The 20,138-nt window shown below is 40.6% G+C and overlaps 1 protein-coding gene across 2 annotated transcripts in view; it reads right to left on the minus strand.

Moving 5' to 3' along the window:
• PRKCE (protein kinase C epsilon) overlaps positions 1-20,138 on the minus strand; it is a 548,372-nt gene that overhangs the window by 172,405 nt on the left and 355,829 nt on the right. For both annotated transcript variants that reach the window (XM_033175814.1, XM_033175815.1), the window contains exons 7-10: positions 13,622-13,764; positions 10,547-10,643; positions 7,523-7,722; positions 4,366-4,539 (exon numbers count right to left, since the gene is read on the minus strand). In XM_033175814.1, the coding sequence (XP_033031705.1) occupies positions 4,366-4,539; positions 7,523-7,722; positions 10,547-10,643; positions 13,622-13,764 (614 nt within the window). The remainder of the gene's footprint in view (positions 1-4,365; positions 4,540-7,522; positions 7,723-10,546; positions 10,644-13,621; positions 13,765-20,138) is intronic.

Below are 20,138 nucleotides of genomic sequence, written 5' to 3' on the forward strand. Positions count from 1 at the left end.
TCCATCAGGAAACCTTCCTGACTGACTCCTTGTATGTCTCTCTCTCCACTAGACAGTAATTGGCATGAGTTCAGAGTTGGTATTTTTTAGTTTTGTAGCCCTAAAATCTAACACAGTGTCTAGCACATAGATGCTTAACAATAAATACTTAACAATAAAGACTTGTAATTGAAACAATTATAAGCCATAATTTTTTTAAAGCAAGAAACAACTGTGGGTGTATAAGAAATTTTTTTTCTCATACGCAAGAAAATATTAAACACTACTGACAATGTCACCCACTTAAAAGTTATCTGGAATTTTTAAATATAAAAATTTCAGTCTTTCGTTCACATCAACAGATGCAGTTCTTTGTGGCTATGCCAATTTTGGTAAGCACCCTACCTTTATAAAATAATAATTATGTCCAGGGTTTTTTAGTTGTAAGAGGGAGGACCTGGGATGAATGTGGCTACTTGATCTTAACTGGATTTGGAAGTCCTTTATTCCTCTTTCTGTACCTTATGTTTTGACCGTGAAATAAATCAAGTTTTGTAGAATTACCTACATGGTTCAGGTTACTCTTGCATCCCAAAGACACACTGGTTTGAATTTGACTGAAATTAAAACCATTGGCTTAATTTGTTGTCCTGTCTGCTTTTTCTTACTAGCCCTGGAGAGCTGGAGCCATTTTATTTGCTTTCACCTTTCTAGATCCCAAGGAGAGGGATGGGGCACATGAGCCAAGGGTAGGCAGGTTCAGTACAGAAAAGCCCAAATCCCTCTTCAGCAGTAAGTTGGCCCTTCAGTGGGCTGCACTGACCAGACCCAAACCTGACTATGTCATCATGACTGATGCCAATAGGTTTGTACGACCATTGCCATTGGACACTCCCTCTTCAGCAGTGAGTTGGCCCTTCAGTGGGCTGCACTGACCAGACCTGAACCTGACTACATCATCATGACTGATGCCAATGGGTTTGCATGACCATTGCCATTGGTCGCCATATTAGATATGGTGACACCACTTTACACACTTCTAAGTCTTTCCAGGCAACTTGTATATAGTGTGCAGCCTGAAGCTATGTGTAATCTGTCAGAAGAAGTTCTCAAAGTAATGTTTCCAAAAGGACCATTTTTTCCGATACATTGAAAAATAAAGGCTCACCTAAAAATAATTAAACTCGCCTTAACATTATTGCTGTTCTGTGTATCATAATTAAACAAGTATGAAAGAAATCTTAATAGGATTGCAATCGGGTCTTTGTGTTCCTGAATGGTATATTAGAGTCTTAGTGGAAACCAGGTTTAAGGTGGCTCAGAGGAACTGTCCTTTGTTTTCAGGAAAAGTGAAACTCAAGCAAGACTGAATTCTATGGCTACCAAACCCAGCTGCTATTCCCAAATCCTGTCCAAATCCTCTCTACCTTTCAAAGCCTGGCTTGATCGCACTTCTTCCACTAGATCCTAGGGAAGACCCCCTCCTCTGAGCCTTCTTGGTTTGAATACTCCCATCTAGAACATAACTATTCAATGCTGTTTGCTACTCCCTCTTAGCTTGTGGAAGCTAGTGTAACCTCCCAGTCTATTATCACTGAATGCTTCCACTTGAGAACTGTCTTCCTTTGTGTTAATAACCCCCAGCATCTACCTCAGCGTCAGGTCTCTTTAAAATCATGACAAACTATTGGTTTGTCAAAGGGAAAGTCACATTTTAAAAAAGTTAAGTTGAAAGTTTATAAGCTGATTCTTCATCAGGTTCCTTTCATAAGTAAGTTAAGATCCTTCCATGAGGTTAAAATACGATTCACTTTAGAAAAATTCAGTGAATATGTATCTGTTACATAAAGCAAAGTATTCTATGAAATTGAGGTGGCATGAGAGAGTTGGTGCAAAGCTGCTCCTGTGACTGTGGCTGCCTGACAGTGGCCCAAGAAAAGATAGTAAATATCTCAACTACAGCAGAAGCTCCTTCTCTGCCCATCCTCACCCTATAGCCATCCATGACAACATCCATGTTAGTTTGATCATTGTTCTGCCATAAAAGAAATCCCTGGTGTCATTTAACACCATTTTGTGCTCCAAAAGCTGCCATATGATGAGGAATCCTTAGCCTTGATATTCTACAATGCACAAAGGAGAACACTGCTGACACTGAAGACATCCATTCCCACTCCCTCACTCATTCACCAAGCTGACCTTCAACTGTGGCTTCCCATGATACAACCAGGTAGAGGGGCTCCATAGAGCCCTCACAACTAAACTGGACCCCTCCTAGAATGTCGGGCCTCTTGACAATGTGTGTAAAGAAAATGTGCCAGAGTGGCTCCCTGCCTAGAAAGCCACTTCAGACAGTGAGAGAAAGGGCTACCTGCTTGGGACAGGGGAAGTGGGAGGGTTCCTCTGACAGAAGGGACCCTGTGCTGGGTCCGGCACAAGAAAGCAGCAATGTGAATCAGAGCAAGGCCCCACTACCTTGGGAGTCCCAGAGACTAGGTGAGATGCCAGGTCTGACTCTGCCAAGATGGAATGCCTATGAGGAAAATAGTTTTACTTCTCTGAAACCCAATTTTCTCACTGGTACCAAAAGGAAAGAAAAGAAAAAAAAAAAAAAGGAAAGGAAAAGAGAGAGAGATAAAGAAAGATAAGGTGACTTTGAAAAAATCCTCCAAGTCTTTAATTCTGTCAGTGGGTACCTGTCAAGTGTGAGGCCCTGTGATAGGCACCATGGAAAATACAAAATATGACACATTTCTCATGAATCTAAAATTATGCTCTAGTGGAAAAAAGAAGAAAATTAACTCTATCACTGAGTCTCTATTATATAGGATTCTGTACACACACAAACCCATAAATATTAGGCATTACACAACACACATCAAAAATGAGAATAGCTAGTCATTCTTATACTTGTTCAGAAAAAGGGATAGATTCTTATTAAATAGGGGTCTCAGGTGAAAGTTTCGTAGACAAAGAAATATGTGTCCTTCTTAAGATAAGCAGAATGATTTCCAGATTTTCAGATGATATTTCTTACTCTCCTGAGAGATCAGAAGGATAGGAAAAATTCCACTGGATCAGGGTTCCTCAGTATGGAATGGGCATTGTGTGTGTGTGGGTGCATGTGTTTGTGTGTGTAAGACAGAGATGGGGACACTGGAATCAAATAAGTTGGGAAAAGTAGATTAAACAAAGGTAATTTTGTTTTCATTGCAGGTCTCCTCAAGGATGCTAATAAACAAACGTGTGTTGAGACTAAGAGAAGTTATGTCTGCAGTGACCCCAACTACGGGTCACAGAGTCCTTTGTTCTCACAGCTGCTCAAGTGATTGGGGTTCTGAGAAATCCTCTTTGGAAAAGAGTGTACCAAAGATAATGTAAACTCCATGAGGTCAGAGACTAGTCTAGTTCACCACTGTATCTCCAGCACCTGGCATGGCATCAGATACACGGGAAGGATTTAATGAAATATAATTTTTAAAAAGTTTGCCAAATGACTCAATGAATAACTGTTGAATTTTAAGTGGAAAAACTGGCATTCACAATGACATGGAGATGAGAATGCACCCAGAAGCAGGGCATCACCTCCTCATGATGTCACCCTCAGGGTCTGGGCTCCACATAAGCCATGGCTAGGAGTTTCGGGTGATGCCTGTGTTTGCCTTCTCAAAAAGCAAACTACTACAAACATCCATAATGATCCTAAAAGACTTTAACTCCTCCCAACCTCTCAAAAAGGATAACAAAATTAGAGCTTCGTGAAGAACATTGTCGTTTCTTTACTAAAAACAGGTAACAAATCAGTTAATGATACTCAAGTCAGACTCTACCATGGAGTTATGGATGATCTTTGTTTCTTTACTGCCACCTTCTGGTTCCCAGACACCTAGGTGGTAAATTAAAAATGCTGCCTTATATTTGTGTTTCACTATGAAATTTTAAGCATTTGTTCACATCCTTTACTTCAGATGACATTACACAGATTAGAAGAGATTAAGGTGGCCTTTACTCTTTTTCATATGACATGAAAATAACTTAGAAGTTAAGTGAGTTGATCAGTGATAGAAAGTTAGGAGCAGAGCAAGGACTAACCACACTTGGTTTTTCCAATGAGCAAACAGTGAGTTTAGCCATTTGGCTTTGTCCAGCTCTAGCTGCAAAGAATTCTACAGCTCTCTCATCCCTTCACAAGCACAACCTTGAATGGAAAATCCAGTGCCCTAAAAAAGAAGATGCTGTTCAAATATATCCTGATCTTTTCAAGGGTAAAACCCATCCCACTTTACAAAGTCTTTGAGAGAACAATGTAGAGGGTCTAAAATCGGTATTTTATCTGATAGTCAAGATGCCCCAACATGGCGGCCAGCCAGCTTCTTCCTAACATACCTTGGTCTGGAAGCAGCAGTAGAGTTGGGTAAGGTAAGGGTGTTTCCGTGCCAGAGCCAAAATCCTCTTCTCTGTCATTGTGCAGTCCACGTCATCATCCTGAAGGATGACGTCCTTCTTTAAGACCTTCACAGCATATACTTCATCTTTGCCCTTGAGTTCTGCCAACATGACCTGCAATCAATCAATTGCCTCCATCAATCTATGCATGGATGGAATAAAAAGAAGAAACACAAGCTAATACCAAATACTTTAAAAACTAATTATGTTTTTTCTTTGATTTTAAATATTATTTTTATTTATTTATTTATTTATTTATTTTGAGACGGAGTCTTGCTCTGTCGCCCGGGCTGGGTGCAGTGGCACAATCTTGGCTCGCTGCAAGCTCTGCCTCTTGGGTTCACAACATTCTCCTGCCTCAGCCTCCCAAGTAGCTGGGACTACAGGTGCCTGCCACCACGCCCGGCTAATTTTTTTGTAGTTTTAGTAGAGACGGGGTTTCACCGTGTTAGCCAGGATGGTCTCAATCTCCTGACCTCGTGATCCGCCCACCTCGGCCTCCCAAAGTGCCAGGATTACAGGCGTGTGTAATTTTAAATATTATAACAAGCCAGGTGTGGTGGCATGCACCCAGGATACTTGGGAGGCTGAGGTAGGAGGATAATTTGAGCCCAGGAGTTACAGATCAGCATGGGCAACACAGCAAGACCCCCTCTCAAGATGTATATATAATGTTTAAGAAAACTTCCTATTCTACAGTTACTACAATTCTACAGTTACTACATTCTAATAGTTACTACAATTTATTTATTTTTAATCTCTGGCACAGTGCCCAGGCATAGAAAAGAGAAGTTCAATGCACATCTGTTGAATGGTTATTCATATGTTTATATGTGTTTGTCATACTTACAATTACAATACACCAAATATTTTTACAGTTACAGTACAGTAAAATATTGTAACTATTTTTAACTGAACGTTATCTTAAAGACATTCTCCACATGGTCTCCATCATTATCATGGCTGCTTACATTCAATTCAAGTAAACATAATTTATTTAACCATTGCCCTCAAATTAGACACTTAAGTTATATCTAATCATTAAGTATTATGTAAATTGCATTGAGTAATTTTGTACACAATTAAAACAATTCCTCTTGGATTACATTTGTAAGATGGAAACTCTCATAAGTAGATTAAAGGGTTAAGCATTTTGCACATTTCTTATTTTCAGAAAGGATGTGTGATACAATGTGCCACTAGCAATGTAGGAGTGTTGGAGTTTCATGGTGACTTAACAATATTGAGTAGTTTCACTTAAAAAGTCTTTTTGCTCACTTAATAGGTGTGAAATGTTACCATGATGCTATTTTAACTTAAAATGAAACCTTAAAAATATCTGTTTTCTGACTGTATTTCTTTTTGTGTAAATTACTCCCGTCTGTTTTGTCTTATTATGCTGCTATCATATTAATTTCTTAAAAATGTATACACATATGATATATAAAGATACGAACCCTTTACTTTCTGTAAAAGTTTTTCGAAGCCTGTTTTATGATTTTCTGTTATTTTACTCTATTGAAAAGAATCGTGTATCTTTATGTAGTTGAATCTGTCCTTGTTTGCCTTTATAGTTTCTTTTATAACTTTGAAGCTGGAAATGTGATTCCTATTCAAGAGAGCTAATTAACAGTTCTATTTTCTTAAAGTGTTCCTATCATTTGATATTTTTGCACTCATTTACCTACAAACGTCACAAGCCTTTCTCTTCTTAAATAAGTAACTCCTAAGTACAGTATTCCAATGTAAGTCATCAAAGCTAAAAAGCAGCCATCAGAAACTTAATGAGGGAATTCATGATGTTAACCTGAAGACTTTTTGTCGCCCACATATTTTACAGACTCTTTAAAACTGGCTCAAACTTTGGCTGTGATTTTTCCTAAGAGATAACCTAAATGCTCCAAAGTCATCTAAGTTCCCATCCTGCCTACACTATACGAAAACCTAGAATCTTGGAGTCTTGCTCAAAATTAGACTGCATCCTGCTCACATCCCAGAAGTATGCCTAACCAGAGGACCTCTTCTTATTTAGCCAGTCTCTAAAGAATGTAATTGCTTCAGCTTTCGCCATTTAAGTAAATCCCAGTTACCTTCCCACCAGAGTGATATCAGGGTGAGATAGGGGCAGGTGAGACAGCTGGGAACCAGGTGGGATGGGCCAGCTGATTGACAGGCTGCTGCTTTCAAGAGTCCAGGACATGCCAGGGCATGTGATCCCAGGAGCTTCCTGGTCCCCAGAGCAGGACTTCCCAGAACCTCTCAGGAGGTCCCAGAAAGGTGAATCCCAGGCTCAGCTCTGAAAAGAGCCAGGGAACAATCAGAGATCTCAGGTGAAATGCAAACAGCTTCCTCTGCTTCCTGCCCCTTCATCTTCTTTCTAAAATGAACAGGGGTTAATTTTTCCATTTCACCTAGCCATCAGAATAGTGGCTGACCACCTTCATGCTTTATTGAGCATACTAAAGGCCACACCCCACACCACTGCATTCATCTCGGTGGGGAACAGGATATGGAGAATGGCACCAAGCACAGAGGACCCTGATCCAAGGCATGAGATGATTATTCCCATTCTCTTGCCACATGTAGAGGATAAACAAAACATTTACTACACGCCAGAAAGATCAGTTAAATAAAATTTACCTTCCAAAATAATGCATGCTAAATTTGCTTTGAACCCTAGGTTTACTGAGGGCAGGAATTCATTCTCAAAGTCTTCATATGAATTAAAAACAGAATTTCAGCTGGATCTCTGAAGCAGGGAAGACATGTATTGATACTATTATTAACTTGGAACACTGAGCATTTAAAACTTTCCAAAGTGCTTTCTCATCTACCTTGATTCCTGTCCCCATTCAACAAATGAGAAAAACTGAATTCCAAAGAGATTAAATCACTATGTGAAAGTCTCATATAGCCAATTAATAGTAGAACCAGGGCTCCCATCTGCTTGGCCTCAGGTCATTTGCACTTACAAGGAACGAAAGAAAACCTAACGAGATCAGTCTAAAAAGTTCCTCTCTCAATCTTAGATCAAACAGATGAAACAACACTAAGGAGTAGAACAAAACCAGCAGTTTCACCCATGTGTGCCACAGACCTTGCCAAAGCTGCCTTTGCCCAACACCTTGATGAAGTTGAACTCATCCAGGCCCAGGCGCTTGGCCTGGCCTTGCCGGACTTCGCCGTTCTCACCAGGGCTCATCAGCTGGCCATCAGGAGATGATGCTGCCCGGTGCTCCTCCCCTCGGTTGTCAAATGACAAGGCTTTTCGAATGTTGTTCTCAAGTTCTTTTATTTCTAGGGCCAAGGGGAACAAGAAATTGCATTAGTGCATACCTCATAAGCTGTTCCATTAGGACTCAGCACTCAGACTTTCCCCTGTAAGCTCTCAGTCCTTTTTCTGGTTCTTCATAACAACAGATCCAGTGTGGCATCCCTTTGTATGTTCCTTCATCTGTTCACCATATTCTCGTTGGCACCCAATGTGCAGCAGAGCCTAAGTATGCAAAGAGGAGGAGGACACAGTCCCTTCCCTGCCCTTGTAAACTCCAGATTATACTGGACCTGGCCGTCTCTCTGAAAGCCCCCTTTGGCTAGTAGCCTATTCTATTGTTCTAGGTGCAGCACACAAATCTGGGCCCTCTCTGGAATTCTGCAGAGTCACATGTATCCTTCAAGTTTCCTTTGAAGATGAGAACAATGAATCAGGAACTGTCATCACAGTAATCATTGGTGATATAATTATTTCAATAACCGAGCCATCAGAATGGTGGCTGATCATTGAAGGTAGAAACCTTCACACCTTCTAAAAGCCTTTACTCAGCCTTGTTGCTGGGTTTCTCCTAAATACCCATCTCACACAAGGTTATCTAACAACACGAGCAATGGGCTTATTATTAACAACAGAATTGCTTTCCCAAGTGACATGTTGCAAACTTATCTCCAATGGGGCGGGAATTTCTCAGTAAAACTTCTCAACTATGAGACAGTCTTATGCCCCACTCTAGAGCTTGTGACTTGAATTACCTGGGGGAGATAATGCTGGATGATCGTCTGACCTTTTCTATTTGAAGAAGCTTTACTGTTAGCAACTCATTCATCAAGACACGCACTCTTTTGTGTGGAAATGGGCATCTTGAGCATAATCCGATTTTAAATGATGCTTGTGAATAACGGATTACAGAAGGCGAACACAGCCTATTAGCCCTTGGGAATCAGAATTAGGCATGAGTGACAGAAAGAGATCTTCAGCTTCTTTTCAGGAGGACAGAGTCCCATAAGGGCTCACTCAAGGAATCCGGAGATCTTTCCTAGATCTGGAGTTTGGCTCCTCTGAGATGTGTTGGGGAGGGTGAAGTGGGGGAAAGCTGCTGAGTCTGCAGACCCTCCCCTTGCCAATCCAGCAGTTATCTATCTATCACTTAGCTTGACTAAGTAACTTTTAATCTCACCATAGAGCTAAAAGCCTCAGTTATTAAATGAATTTTGGAAGGCAGAAACAGTTGTTTGGGGACACCAAAGCTTGAAGAAAAGGTTTTTCTATTTATTCTTACAAGGGAAGAAAAATAAACTATGTCTGATTTCTGTTGTGTAATAATGTCACTCAGAGGGACATCTGTGCTCACATCACTACTGGGAAATCCTGGCCCCTGTGTCAAGTGGGATGAGCAGAGGCCCTGGGGAGCACTGCAATCTGCCACTGTATCCATCTGATGGCAGAGCTCAGAGCCAGACAGCATGCGGGGCAGGAGCCAGGCCTAGAAGCCCTGGTCTCTGAACTCTTACTTGGGCTCTCTTTCCCATATGACCCTGTCTCCCTGAAGCTCCCAAAGGGGATCTCAGTCTCAGAAAGGAACACGTGAAAACCCCCAAACTGGTCTGGGAAAATAGCTACAAGTTCTGCAGCCCCAGAGTACTTTCAGGCTACTTATGAATGCTTCAAATCTCATTTGGAATGAGGTAGAGTGTAAAGACACAGAAAGTTAATTGGAGTAGCACGAAGAGGGACTGAGACCAATTATTTTGTGGTCTCATGGCTGGCGCATGACCCCCAAAGCTCTTTTTATTTACTCCTGGGTAAGAAGGTCTGGGTCATGGTGGTGACCTCCAAGGAAGGTTTGATGGCAGGGTTTCTGAGAGTGGGTCCCTCAGCCAGCATGGGTACAGTCTTGCCCTTACCACTGACTTATCTCCAAACCTTGGGACAGACCTTTTCAACACTCTGACCTTCCACTTCCCACGCGCTAACCTGGGGGACAGTAATGAAGCACCACCCTAGAGTGGGTGTGGGCATAAAATTAGGATAATGAATACAAAAGGGGATATAGAAAACCAAGGCACCGTTGTCAGGCTGGGTTGGGTATTCCTGTTCTGCAGATGCGTATGTCCCTTACCAGTCATATCTGGTAATGGTCACCAGAGTAGGAGGTTTTGCAAGTGTAAGTCCCTCTTCAGCCTCAGCATTCTCAGATGGCTGCAGAATTATTATTGTGCAAATTATGTCCACAGAACTTATTGTCTGAAGCATATTCAGACAGAAGGAGCTATCTGGAGCTATAGAGGGGAATCAGGCCTGGGACTGGCCTCCTTCCCACTTCTTTTCTCAGTCTCTCTTCTAGTTTCATCTTTCTATCCCCACCCACTCAAAGGCCAGGATGGAAGACATCTTCCCTCACCCAGCCCCAAACTCAAGCTGATCTCAGGTTTTGGGTATGATGATGGGGAAAGGAGTGTCAAACTCAACTCAAGGGAGTGGCGCTGACAGGTCTAGGGCCAGGCAAGAGCTTTAAGAGAGGGAGCTGTACCCTTCTCTCTCCAGTACCCTTGGAACCAGGGACAGAGGCAAGGGAAAACAGAGAACCATAACATCATACACTTGCTCTCCTCTCACCCTGGCCTGGAAGGAATTTAAAGCCGATATGGCCATGGAATGCCCAGCCCTCAAGAAGGTCTTACAGAATGAAAGAACTATTAAATCAACAGGCAAAGGGTGTGTGAAAACCCGCCAAGGCTGCTAGCTATTTCAGCTAACAAGCTCACTCTTGGTTAAAGAGGCCTCAGAGCTCCTTGGTCCATCCAATGGCAGAACTCAGAGGTCAGGAAGCAAATCTGAGGGTCTCACCCTGGTCACAAGGGGAGGTGGGTGCTGACTTGGATCGATCTTCCTCAGATGGTGAGCTTCCAGAAGCAGGTTGCGGGGACTCGGCACCAGCAATGAGCTAGAGAGGAGAGAAAGCAGGGACAGAGGCATCAGAAGGGAGGGTTGAGAGTTTTCTGATGTCAAAAGCATCAAGATGCCATACAAGAGCCATGAGAGTTCCCAGAGTAGCGGGAACTCAGTAGATCTCTGTCCTCTTGCAGCCATCACTGAAGTAGACAAAATGAAGTTCGATCTCTCTGTGACTTCTGACCAGAGCAAGAACCACAAAAGGAATTTCAATGCACCTTCCCACATTCACAGAAGGATGATGTCTTCCCCTCGTTCCAAAGAGTTGAGACAGAGGTACAATGTTTGATCCAACCCCGTCCAAAAGGATGAAGTACTTCGGGTTGTGCGAGGACACTATAAAGGTCAGCAAATTGGAAAAGTAATCCAGGTTTACAGGAAGAAATACATCATCTACATTGAATGGGTACAGCAGGAAAAGGCTAATGTACAACTATCCACGTAGGCATCTACCCCAGCAAGCTAAAGCTGGACAAAGACTGCAAAGAGATCCTTGAATGGAAAGCCACATCTCACCAAGTAGGAAAGGAGAAGGGCAAATATAACGAAAAAACAATTGAGAGGATTCAGGAATAAATCTTTTATACAACTTTCATTAAAAACCGCTAAAATAAAAAAGAGAGAGAGAGAGAGTTCCTAGTACCCAGTGGCACCTGCTGAATTGATATTCTGAAAGCACAGACTCAAGGTTTCATTTGCCAATTAAAGGGAAGAAAACAAGAGACTTCAGTTTGTTCACTTTTTATTCTACCCAAATACAATTGACCTCTCTAAGCAAAGCTCAACCCCATGTCTTCCATAAAGCCCCCCTCCACCTATCCAAGCAATACAAGTTATCTCACACAAAGCAATGTGATACTTGTCTCTAACACCTGTTTGGCACTTATTAGTTATCTTATTCAGTTTTCTATAGTTAGTACCTTTGTATGTATACTGTGAGGGGTTCTCTACTTAAGTAGACTATAGTATATTTGAAGGTAAGACTCTGTCCGGCACTTTTAATGCCCCTAGTGATTTATACAAAGTAAGAAACATAATAGATGCTCAATAAATATTTTCAGATATATTGATATTTGTTGGCAAATTTTAATAGAACACCTCTAGTGAGGTTTGTTCCTTGGCATAGATGCTGGCATATTCCACTTTGAGTCTCCATTAACATCAGTAGCTTAGACTCAAAGATCACAAACACTTCTGCTCTCTTTTAGTACTTACTCTTGGTCTACCTGCTGTGCACACATGTCCTTTTTGGATGATGGACTAGTTGCAAGGGGCAACATGAGGGCTACCAAAGCACCAGAAAGTCTGATATTCCTGCAAAGAGGCCTTGAAGCTTCAGACCAAGGGCGCTTCTCTCCCATCCTCTCATAGTGACTTCAGTTACAACTTAGTTTTTCCAATTTTTGCATCAGAAGCATCCCAGCAATAAACATATCAGGACTACAGTCCATCAGCCTTCTACCCTGCCCCTCCTTGAATTTCTCCATGTTGGCTTCTTACCTATTAGTTCTTCCAAATCCAAGACAAGGCAGACAATGCCTCACAGCTGGCATGATAGCTTACGTAAATATAGGGCAAAGGGAGCTGGTACTGAGCTTTCTTTTAAATGTTTCATGACAAAGATTCTGTCTTAATTTACTTCTAGACAAGAATAAAAGCCACGTCTCCTGAGAAGGGCTCTCTCTAGAGCTTTTAAATGTGTCTGCATAACACTGTCATCACAGAGTGTTCGCTCAGCTCGCCTCTTCAGCAGGGCCCTAGCATTCTTGGGTACTGATATTCTGCTTGCCATTCCAGCACCTTGGGTCAACAACTGAAGTCCTGTTTCCACCAATGGGATTTACAGAGCCACCAAAGCACAAAGTCTCAGTTATCTCAACCAGGGAGAAGAGAATTTCTTCTGCAACCCTTGCACAACAGCTCTGCTTATTGAGAAAACAGAGTAGAAGGAGAAGTTTAAGAAAATAAGAACACTTCAACCTTTCCTATACAAGAGAAGCAACATGGAAGAGCCATGGGTAGCTTCTAACAAGACAAGATGACCAGGAAATGCAGGAAATGCCTTTAGAAGACATTTCAGGGCAAAATCAGGGAGACTATTTAGGTGTCAAGATTGCAGAGGTACCTAGAGTCAGACTTGCTTTTCTAGTAGTGGGCTTGAGGATGTTTGCCACTGGGCAATGAAGGCCACTCCCCACTGCACCCTTTGCTCAGATTTTCTGCCCCGTTAACATGGTTCTAATTATCTCATAACTTACTCGTCAAAGACATCTTAAATTTTCTAGGCTAGGAGCCAGGGCTAAAGAAGAGCCTACAAACGAAATGCTATGGATGCCTTTCCCTCTGTTTACATCTGTGGGCCCTGACTTACCAAAATAACATTTTGGCAAATGGATCTCTTCTTACTGATATTTAGAATGTCACAGAGATAGAGACAGTTTTGGTCTCCAAAGAAAGGCCCAGATGTTTCGTGTCGCGAGACATTAACAATATTCCCTGGGCAGCTCAGTGCTGGTATGATCACAAATCATCTTGGCTTCCTCCCTAGAAAAGAATGTGGTTCCAGTTCTTCATCCATTTATCTTCATTATAATGATACCAAGGGTGAAGTTCAGACACTAACATTGCTTTCATGCCAGCTCTGGAAGCAGATAAGTCCATTTCCTTGTATAGGGTTGTTAAGCTTTTTCTAGAAGGAATTTCAAATTCCTCATCTCAAAGTTTATGTTTCTCTGGCAAACTAACCCTTGAGGCTTGCTTTGTTTTCACTTCACTTTTGGAGCTGAAGAAGACATTAACGTTACCTGCCTGGCTTCTATCTTTGTTTTTCGCTTTAAACACTTGCAGTTTTGAGTAAAATACCTCAAACCCAGGAATCTTATTACCTCAACTCCAGAGCACCCTCTGGAAGCCAGCACAGAAATGCCAGTCTGAAAAGGGCTCCAGAAACACCGCCAAACAGCCGGTTACCTTTTTCCTCCTCTGGCCGCTGTTGGTGATTTTGTCTGGGGTAACGCCCAGGTCAGCCAGCACTTTGGCGATTCCTCTGGCATCCACTCCACAGTTGGGAGCCACGTTGGTCTCACATCGACGGTGAACATTCATTTTGCAGACTGTAAGGAGACATGGAGAAAAGACAGATAAGTAAGTATTCATGGCCTAAGATGTTACTTCTTTTCTTCGAGATTGTATTATATGTTCATGAAGTATTACATGTTCATTTAAGATATAATTTGGAAAATATAGAAAAATATATATATATGGCCGGGTGCGGTGGCTCAAGCCTGTAATCCCGGCACTTTGGGAGGCCGAGATGGGCGGATCACGAGGTCAGGAGATCGAGACCATCCTGGCTAACACGGTGAAACCCCGTCTCTACTAAAAAATACAAAAAACTAGCCGAGCGAGGTGGGGGGCGCCTGTAGTCCCAGCTACTCGGAGGCTGAGGCAGGAGAATGGTGTAAACCCGGGAGGCGGAGCTTGCAGTGAGCTGAGAACTGGCCACTGCACTCCAGCCCGGGTGACAAAGCGAGACTCTGTCTCAAAAAAAAAAAAGAAAAAAAAAATATATAAGTCTTACATCATACAGAACCAAAATCATTCATTAAACTACCTTGCAGAGATAGCCACTGTTTCTAGTACTTCCTTCCAGCCATCCTTTCTACGTAGATTAAATACGGATAAGTAAGTAAATATCACATTTATATTTCTTTCCAGGGAGTGGACACTGACTCTAGAAGAACTTAATTCCTTTCTCTGAAAAAAGCTAACTTGAATTCCGGACCCAAATAGGTCATGTGTTTACAGTCTACTCCATGATTTGATTAAAATGTTGGAACATTACTGAGAGAAGAATAACCAGTGGTTGGACTTCTAAGGCCCCTTTCAAATCTACAGTCTGAATTCAATGAATTCCTTTGTGTTTCCCTCTTAACTTAGTAGTCCTTGGTGTAGGACATCAAAGGTGAAAATAACCTGCTCATTTTCAGTCTGGCACTTAAGGAGCTTAGAAGTCAGCAGCACTCCATTCTAACAAGCAAAACGCTGAACGAACTACAAAATCAACAGCTCTTCCGAGATCCACCAAGTGAAGTGAAGTCCTAGAGCAAACTGAAACTGCTGCTCCCAAAATTAGACAGCTAGCCAGGCGAATACAGAGAATCACAACTTACTGAAGCAGAAATCTCTATAAGAACAATGCTGGGGTAGAAAAACTGTAACTGTAACTGACAAATGGGGGGCTCCGAGCAGACAAACCTGAGAGTCAAAAACTCTAAGGGGGACCCAGTCACTGAGTTGATAGACTTTTGTATGTTCAGTTGAGAGTTGTGCTCTTTAGGAGCTCAACTAGATTCTCATAGTAAATATGGAGAAAATCTCATGATTTCAGTGTGGGGGTTGGGGGTGGGGAACATGGGGAGAGAACTATTGTTTTAAATAGGCCAAGCACGCTGCTCTTCTTAACGAGGGTTTCTCTTAGGAGAAACTATTTTATCAGAGCTTAAACGATTGAGGTTTTATCAGACCCTGACTGATCTGGGGGCAAGGAAATCCCCAACTCCAGCCCACTCTAGCCATCCTGTCCTGTCTAAGGCCAGGGGAGGACTGAACAGTACTTGTGAGGTTCACAGTTCAAAGGCACAAATTCATGAAAAGACCTAATCACAGGTCCATATAATACTTTCCCTCCCTCCACACCTCACTCACATAACTCACAGCCTATTTACTGGCAGTTCCTTTTACCCAGTACATAATGTCTGGCAAGCAAAATTGTAAGGCATCCTAAAAGGCAAAACAAACAAACAAAAACAACAACAACAAAAAAGCCCAGTTTGAAGTGACAAGGCAAACATCAGAACTAGACTCAGATATGGCAGGGATGCAGGAATTCTCAGACTGGGAATTTAAAACAACTGTGATTAACATGCTAAGGGTTCTCATGGATAATGTCCATAGCATGTGAGAACAAATGGGTAATATAAGCAGAGAGACAGAAATGCCAAGAAAGAATCAGAAGAACTGCTAGAGATCAAAAACACTAACAGAATGAAGAAAGTTTCTGACGGGCTTATTAGTAGTCTAGACATGGCTGAAGAAACAATATCCGAGCTTCAGGATATACCCATAGCAGCTTCAAAAATGAAAAAATAAAGAGAACAAAGACTGGAAAAAATATCCAAGGATTGGGTGAAACTACAAAAAGTGTAACATATGCATAAAGAGACTACCACTATAAGAAGAAAGAGAAAGGCACAGAACAAAATATTAATATTTGATACAATGAGGACAGAATTTCCCAGAATTAACGTCAGACACCAAACCAAACCACAGCTCCAGGAAGCTTGAAGAACATCACACAGGATAAATGCCACAAACAAACAAACAAAAAACAAAACAAAAAAACTATACCTAGGCATATAATTTCTAAACTACAGAAAATCAGTGATTTAAAAAACGCTGAAAGACGTCAAAGGAAAAAAAAAAAAAGTCTTACCTGTAAAGGAGAAAAAATAAGAATAACTTCCAACCTCTCCTCAGAAACCATGCTAGCAGGAAGAGAATGAAGTTAAACATTCAAAATGTTGAGATAAAAACCCCACCGATCTAGAATCCTCTACCCTGCAATATTATCCTTCAAAAGTGAAGGGGAACTTAAAACTTCCTCAGACAAACAAAAATTGAAGGAATTTATGGGTAGTGATCTGCCTTGTAAATGTTAAAAGTAGTTCTTCGGAGAGAAAACAAATGATACAGCTCAGAAACTTGGATCTACAAGAGAAAGAGCAGGTAAAGAAAGGTGAAGAAATAAGTGGAGGTAAAATAAAAACTTTTATTTTTATTCTTAATTAATTTAACAGCTCGCCCAATTTAACAGTTCGCCCAAAATCATAATATTAACAATGTGCTGATTATGTGTAATTATAGTGTTTACATATATGCTAGGTATGCTTATGTGTAAGTGAAATAAATTATAGTAATGAGACAAGGATGGCAGGGAGGAATTAGGATAATTTTGTTATTATAAGGTACTTGTACTGTCATGAAGCAGCACAATATTATTTGAAAGTAGATTGGATTAGTCGTAAATGCATACTGCAAACTCTACAGCAAGCACTAAAAAAAGTAAAAAAAAAAGCATAATTGATATGCTAAGAAAGGAGAGAAATAGAATAGGATCATATTAAATGCTCAATTAAAACCACAGAAGGCAGCAAATGAGTGGAAGACAAACAGAAACAAAGAATAAGGGCAACAAATAGAAAACAGTACCAAGTAGAGTAGATATTAACACAACTATATCAATAATCAATAATCACTGACTTCAAATGTCAATGGTTTAAATATACCAATTAAAAGACAGATTGTTAGAGTGGATCAAAAAAAAACCAAGACGCAACTAACTGTATGTTGTTCACAAGAAACCCACCTTAAAGACACATACAGACTAAAAGTAAAGACACAGAGTAAGATATACCATGCTAATACTAATCCCGAAAAAGCAGAAATAGCAAAATTAATTTGAGACCCAGCAGACTTCAGAGGAAGGAAAGTTATTAGGGATAAAAAGGTCAATTCTCAAAAAAGATGTAATTTTTAACATGTATGTACCTAAAAACAGAGCATCAAAATAAATGAGGCAATAACTGATGGAACTACAAGGAGAAACAGATGCTGGTGCTATTATAGTTAGAGACTGCAACACTCCTTTATTCAAAAATAAATAGATCTAGCAGGCAGAAAATCAGAACATAGTTGAATCAACAGCAACATTAATCAACTGAATATAACTGACATCTATCAACAACTTCATTCAGTGACAAAATACACATTCTTCTCAAGACATGAAGCAATCATCAAGAAAGACCACATTTTGGGCCATAAGACACACCTTAACAAATGTAAAAGAATGGAAATCATACAATGTCGGCTTTCAGACCACAGTGGAATTAACCTGGAAATCAATAACAGAAAGATAGTTCAAAAATTCCAAAATACTTGGAGATTAAACACATTGCTAAATAGCGTATGACTGAGAAAAGAAGTCTCAAGATACATTTTAAAATATTTTGAATTAATTAAAATACAACTTATCAGCCAGGCATGGAGGCTCATGCCTGTAATCCCAGCACTTTGGGAGGCCGAGGCAGTCAGATCAATTTAGGTCAGGAGTTTGAGACCAGCCTGGCCAACATGGCAAAACCCCATCTCTACTAAAAATACAAAAATGAGCCAGGTGTGGTGTGCATGCCTGCAATCCCAGCTATTTGGGAGGCTGAGGCAGGAGAATCGCTTAAACTCGGGAGGTAGAGGTTATAGTGAGCCAAGATCGTACCACTGCACTCCAGCCCGGGTGACAGAGTGAGACTCTGTCTCAAAAAAAATAAATAAATAAAATAAAATACAACTTATCAAAATTAGTGGGATATAGCAAAAGCAGTGCTTCAAGGGAAGCACTTCAAAGGAAGTTTGAATGCATACATTAGGAAAAATATTCTAAAAATCAATAATCTAAGCCTCTCTCTTAGCAAACTAGACAAAGGAGACCAAAGTAGCTTACTTAAATCTAAAGTAAGCAGGAGAAAAGAAATAATAAGAATTAGAGCAAAAATCAATTGAATTAAAAACATAAAATCAATAGAGAAAAATCAACAACAAAAAGCTGGTTCTTTGAAAAGAACAATAGACTCAATAAGCCTCTAGTAATGCTAGTGAGAAAGAGAGAGAGAAGACACAAAGTATTAATATCAGAAATGAAAGAGAGGACATCATTATGGATCCCATGGGCATTAAAAGAATAAAGGAGTATTCCTGTTCAACATAGTGTTGGAAGTTCTGGCTAGGGCAATCAGGCAAGAGAAAGAAATAAAGGGTGTCCAGTTAGGAAAAGAAGAAGTCAAATTGTCCCTGTTTGCAGATGACATGATTGTATATTTAGAAAACCCCATCGTCTCAGCCCAAAATCTCCTTAAGCTGATAAGCAACTTCAGCAAAGTCTCAGGATACAAAATGAATGTGCAAAAATCACAAGCATTCTTATACACCAGTAACAGACAAACAGAAAGCCAAATCATAAATGAACTTCCATTCACAATTGCTTCAAAGAGAATAAAATACATAGGAATCCAACTTACAAGGGATGTCAAGGACCTCTTCAAGGAGAACTACAAACCACTGCTCTGTGAAATAAAAGAGGACACTAACAAATGGAAGAACATACCATGCTCATGGATAGGAAGAATCAATATCGTGAAAATGGCCACACTGCCCAAGGTTATTTATAGATTCAATGCCATCCCCATCAAGCTACCAATGAGTTTCTTCACAGAATTGGAAAAAACGGCTTTAAAGTTCATATGGAACCAAAAAAGAGCCCGCATTGCCAAGACAATCCTAAGTCATAAGAACAAAGCTGGAGGCATCACGCTACCTGACTTCAAACTATACTACAAGGCTACAGTAACCAAAACAGCATGGTACTGGTACCAAAACAGAGATATAGACCAATGGAACAGAACAGGGTCCTCAGAAATAATACCACACATCTACAGCCATCTGATCTTTGACAAACCTGAGAGAAACAAGAAATGGGGAAAGGATTCCCTATTTAATAAATGGTGCTGGGAAAATTGGCTAGCCATAAGTAGAAAGCTGAAACTGGATCCTTTCCTTACTCCTTATACGAAAATTAATTCAAGATGGATTAGAGACTTAAATGTTAGACCTAATACCATAAAAACCCTAGAAGAAAACCTAGGTAGTACCATTCAGGACATAGGCATGGGCAAGGACTTCATATCTAAAACACCAAAAGCAACGGCAGCAAAAGCCAAAATGGACAAATGGGATCTAATTAAACTAAAGAGCTTCTGCACAGCAAAAGAAACTACCATCAGAGTGAACAGGCAATCTACAGAATGGGAGAAAAGTTTTGCAATCTACTCATCTGACAAAGGGCTAATATCCAGAATCTACAAAGAACTCAAACAAATTTACAAGAAAAAAACAAACAACCCCATCAAAAATTGGGCAAAGGATATGAACAGACATTTCTCAAAAGAAGACATTCATACAGCCAACAGACACATGAAAAAATGCTCATCATCACTCGCCATCAGAGAGATGCAAATCAAAACCACAATGAGATACCATCTCACACCAGTTAGAATGGCAATCATTAAAAAGTCAGGAAACAACAGGTGCTGGAGAGGATGTGGAGAAATAGGAACACTTTTACACTGTTGGTGGGATTGTAAACTAGTTCAACCATTCTGGAAAACAGTATGGTGATTCCTCAAGGATCTAGAACTAGATGTACCATATGACCCAGCCATCCCACTACTGGGTATATACCCAAAGGATTATAAATCATGCTGCTATAAAGACACATGCACACGCATGTTTATTGTGGCACTATTCACAATAGCAAAGACTTGGAATCAACCAAATGTCCATCTGTGACAGACTGGATTAAGAAAATGTGGCACAT

This window comes from Trachypithecus francoisi, unplaced genomic scaffold, assembly GCF_009764315.1.
Source record: "Trachypithecus francoisi isolate TF-2019V2 unplaced genomic scaffold, Tfra_2.0 Lachesis_group17, whole genome shotgun sequence".
NCBI lineage: Eukaryota > Metazoa > Chordata > Mammalia > Primates > Cercopithecidae > Trachypithecus > Trachypithecus francoisi.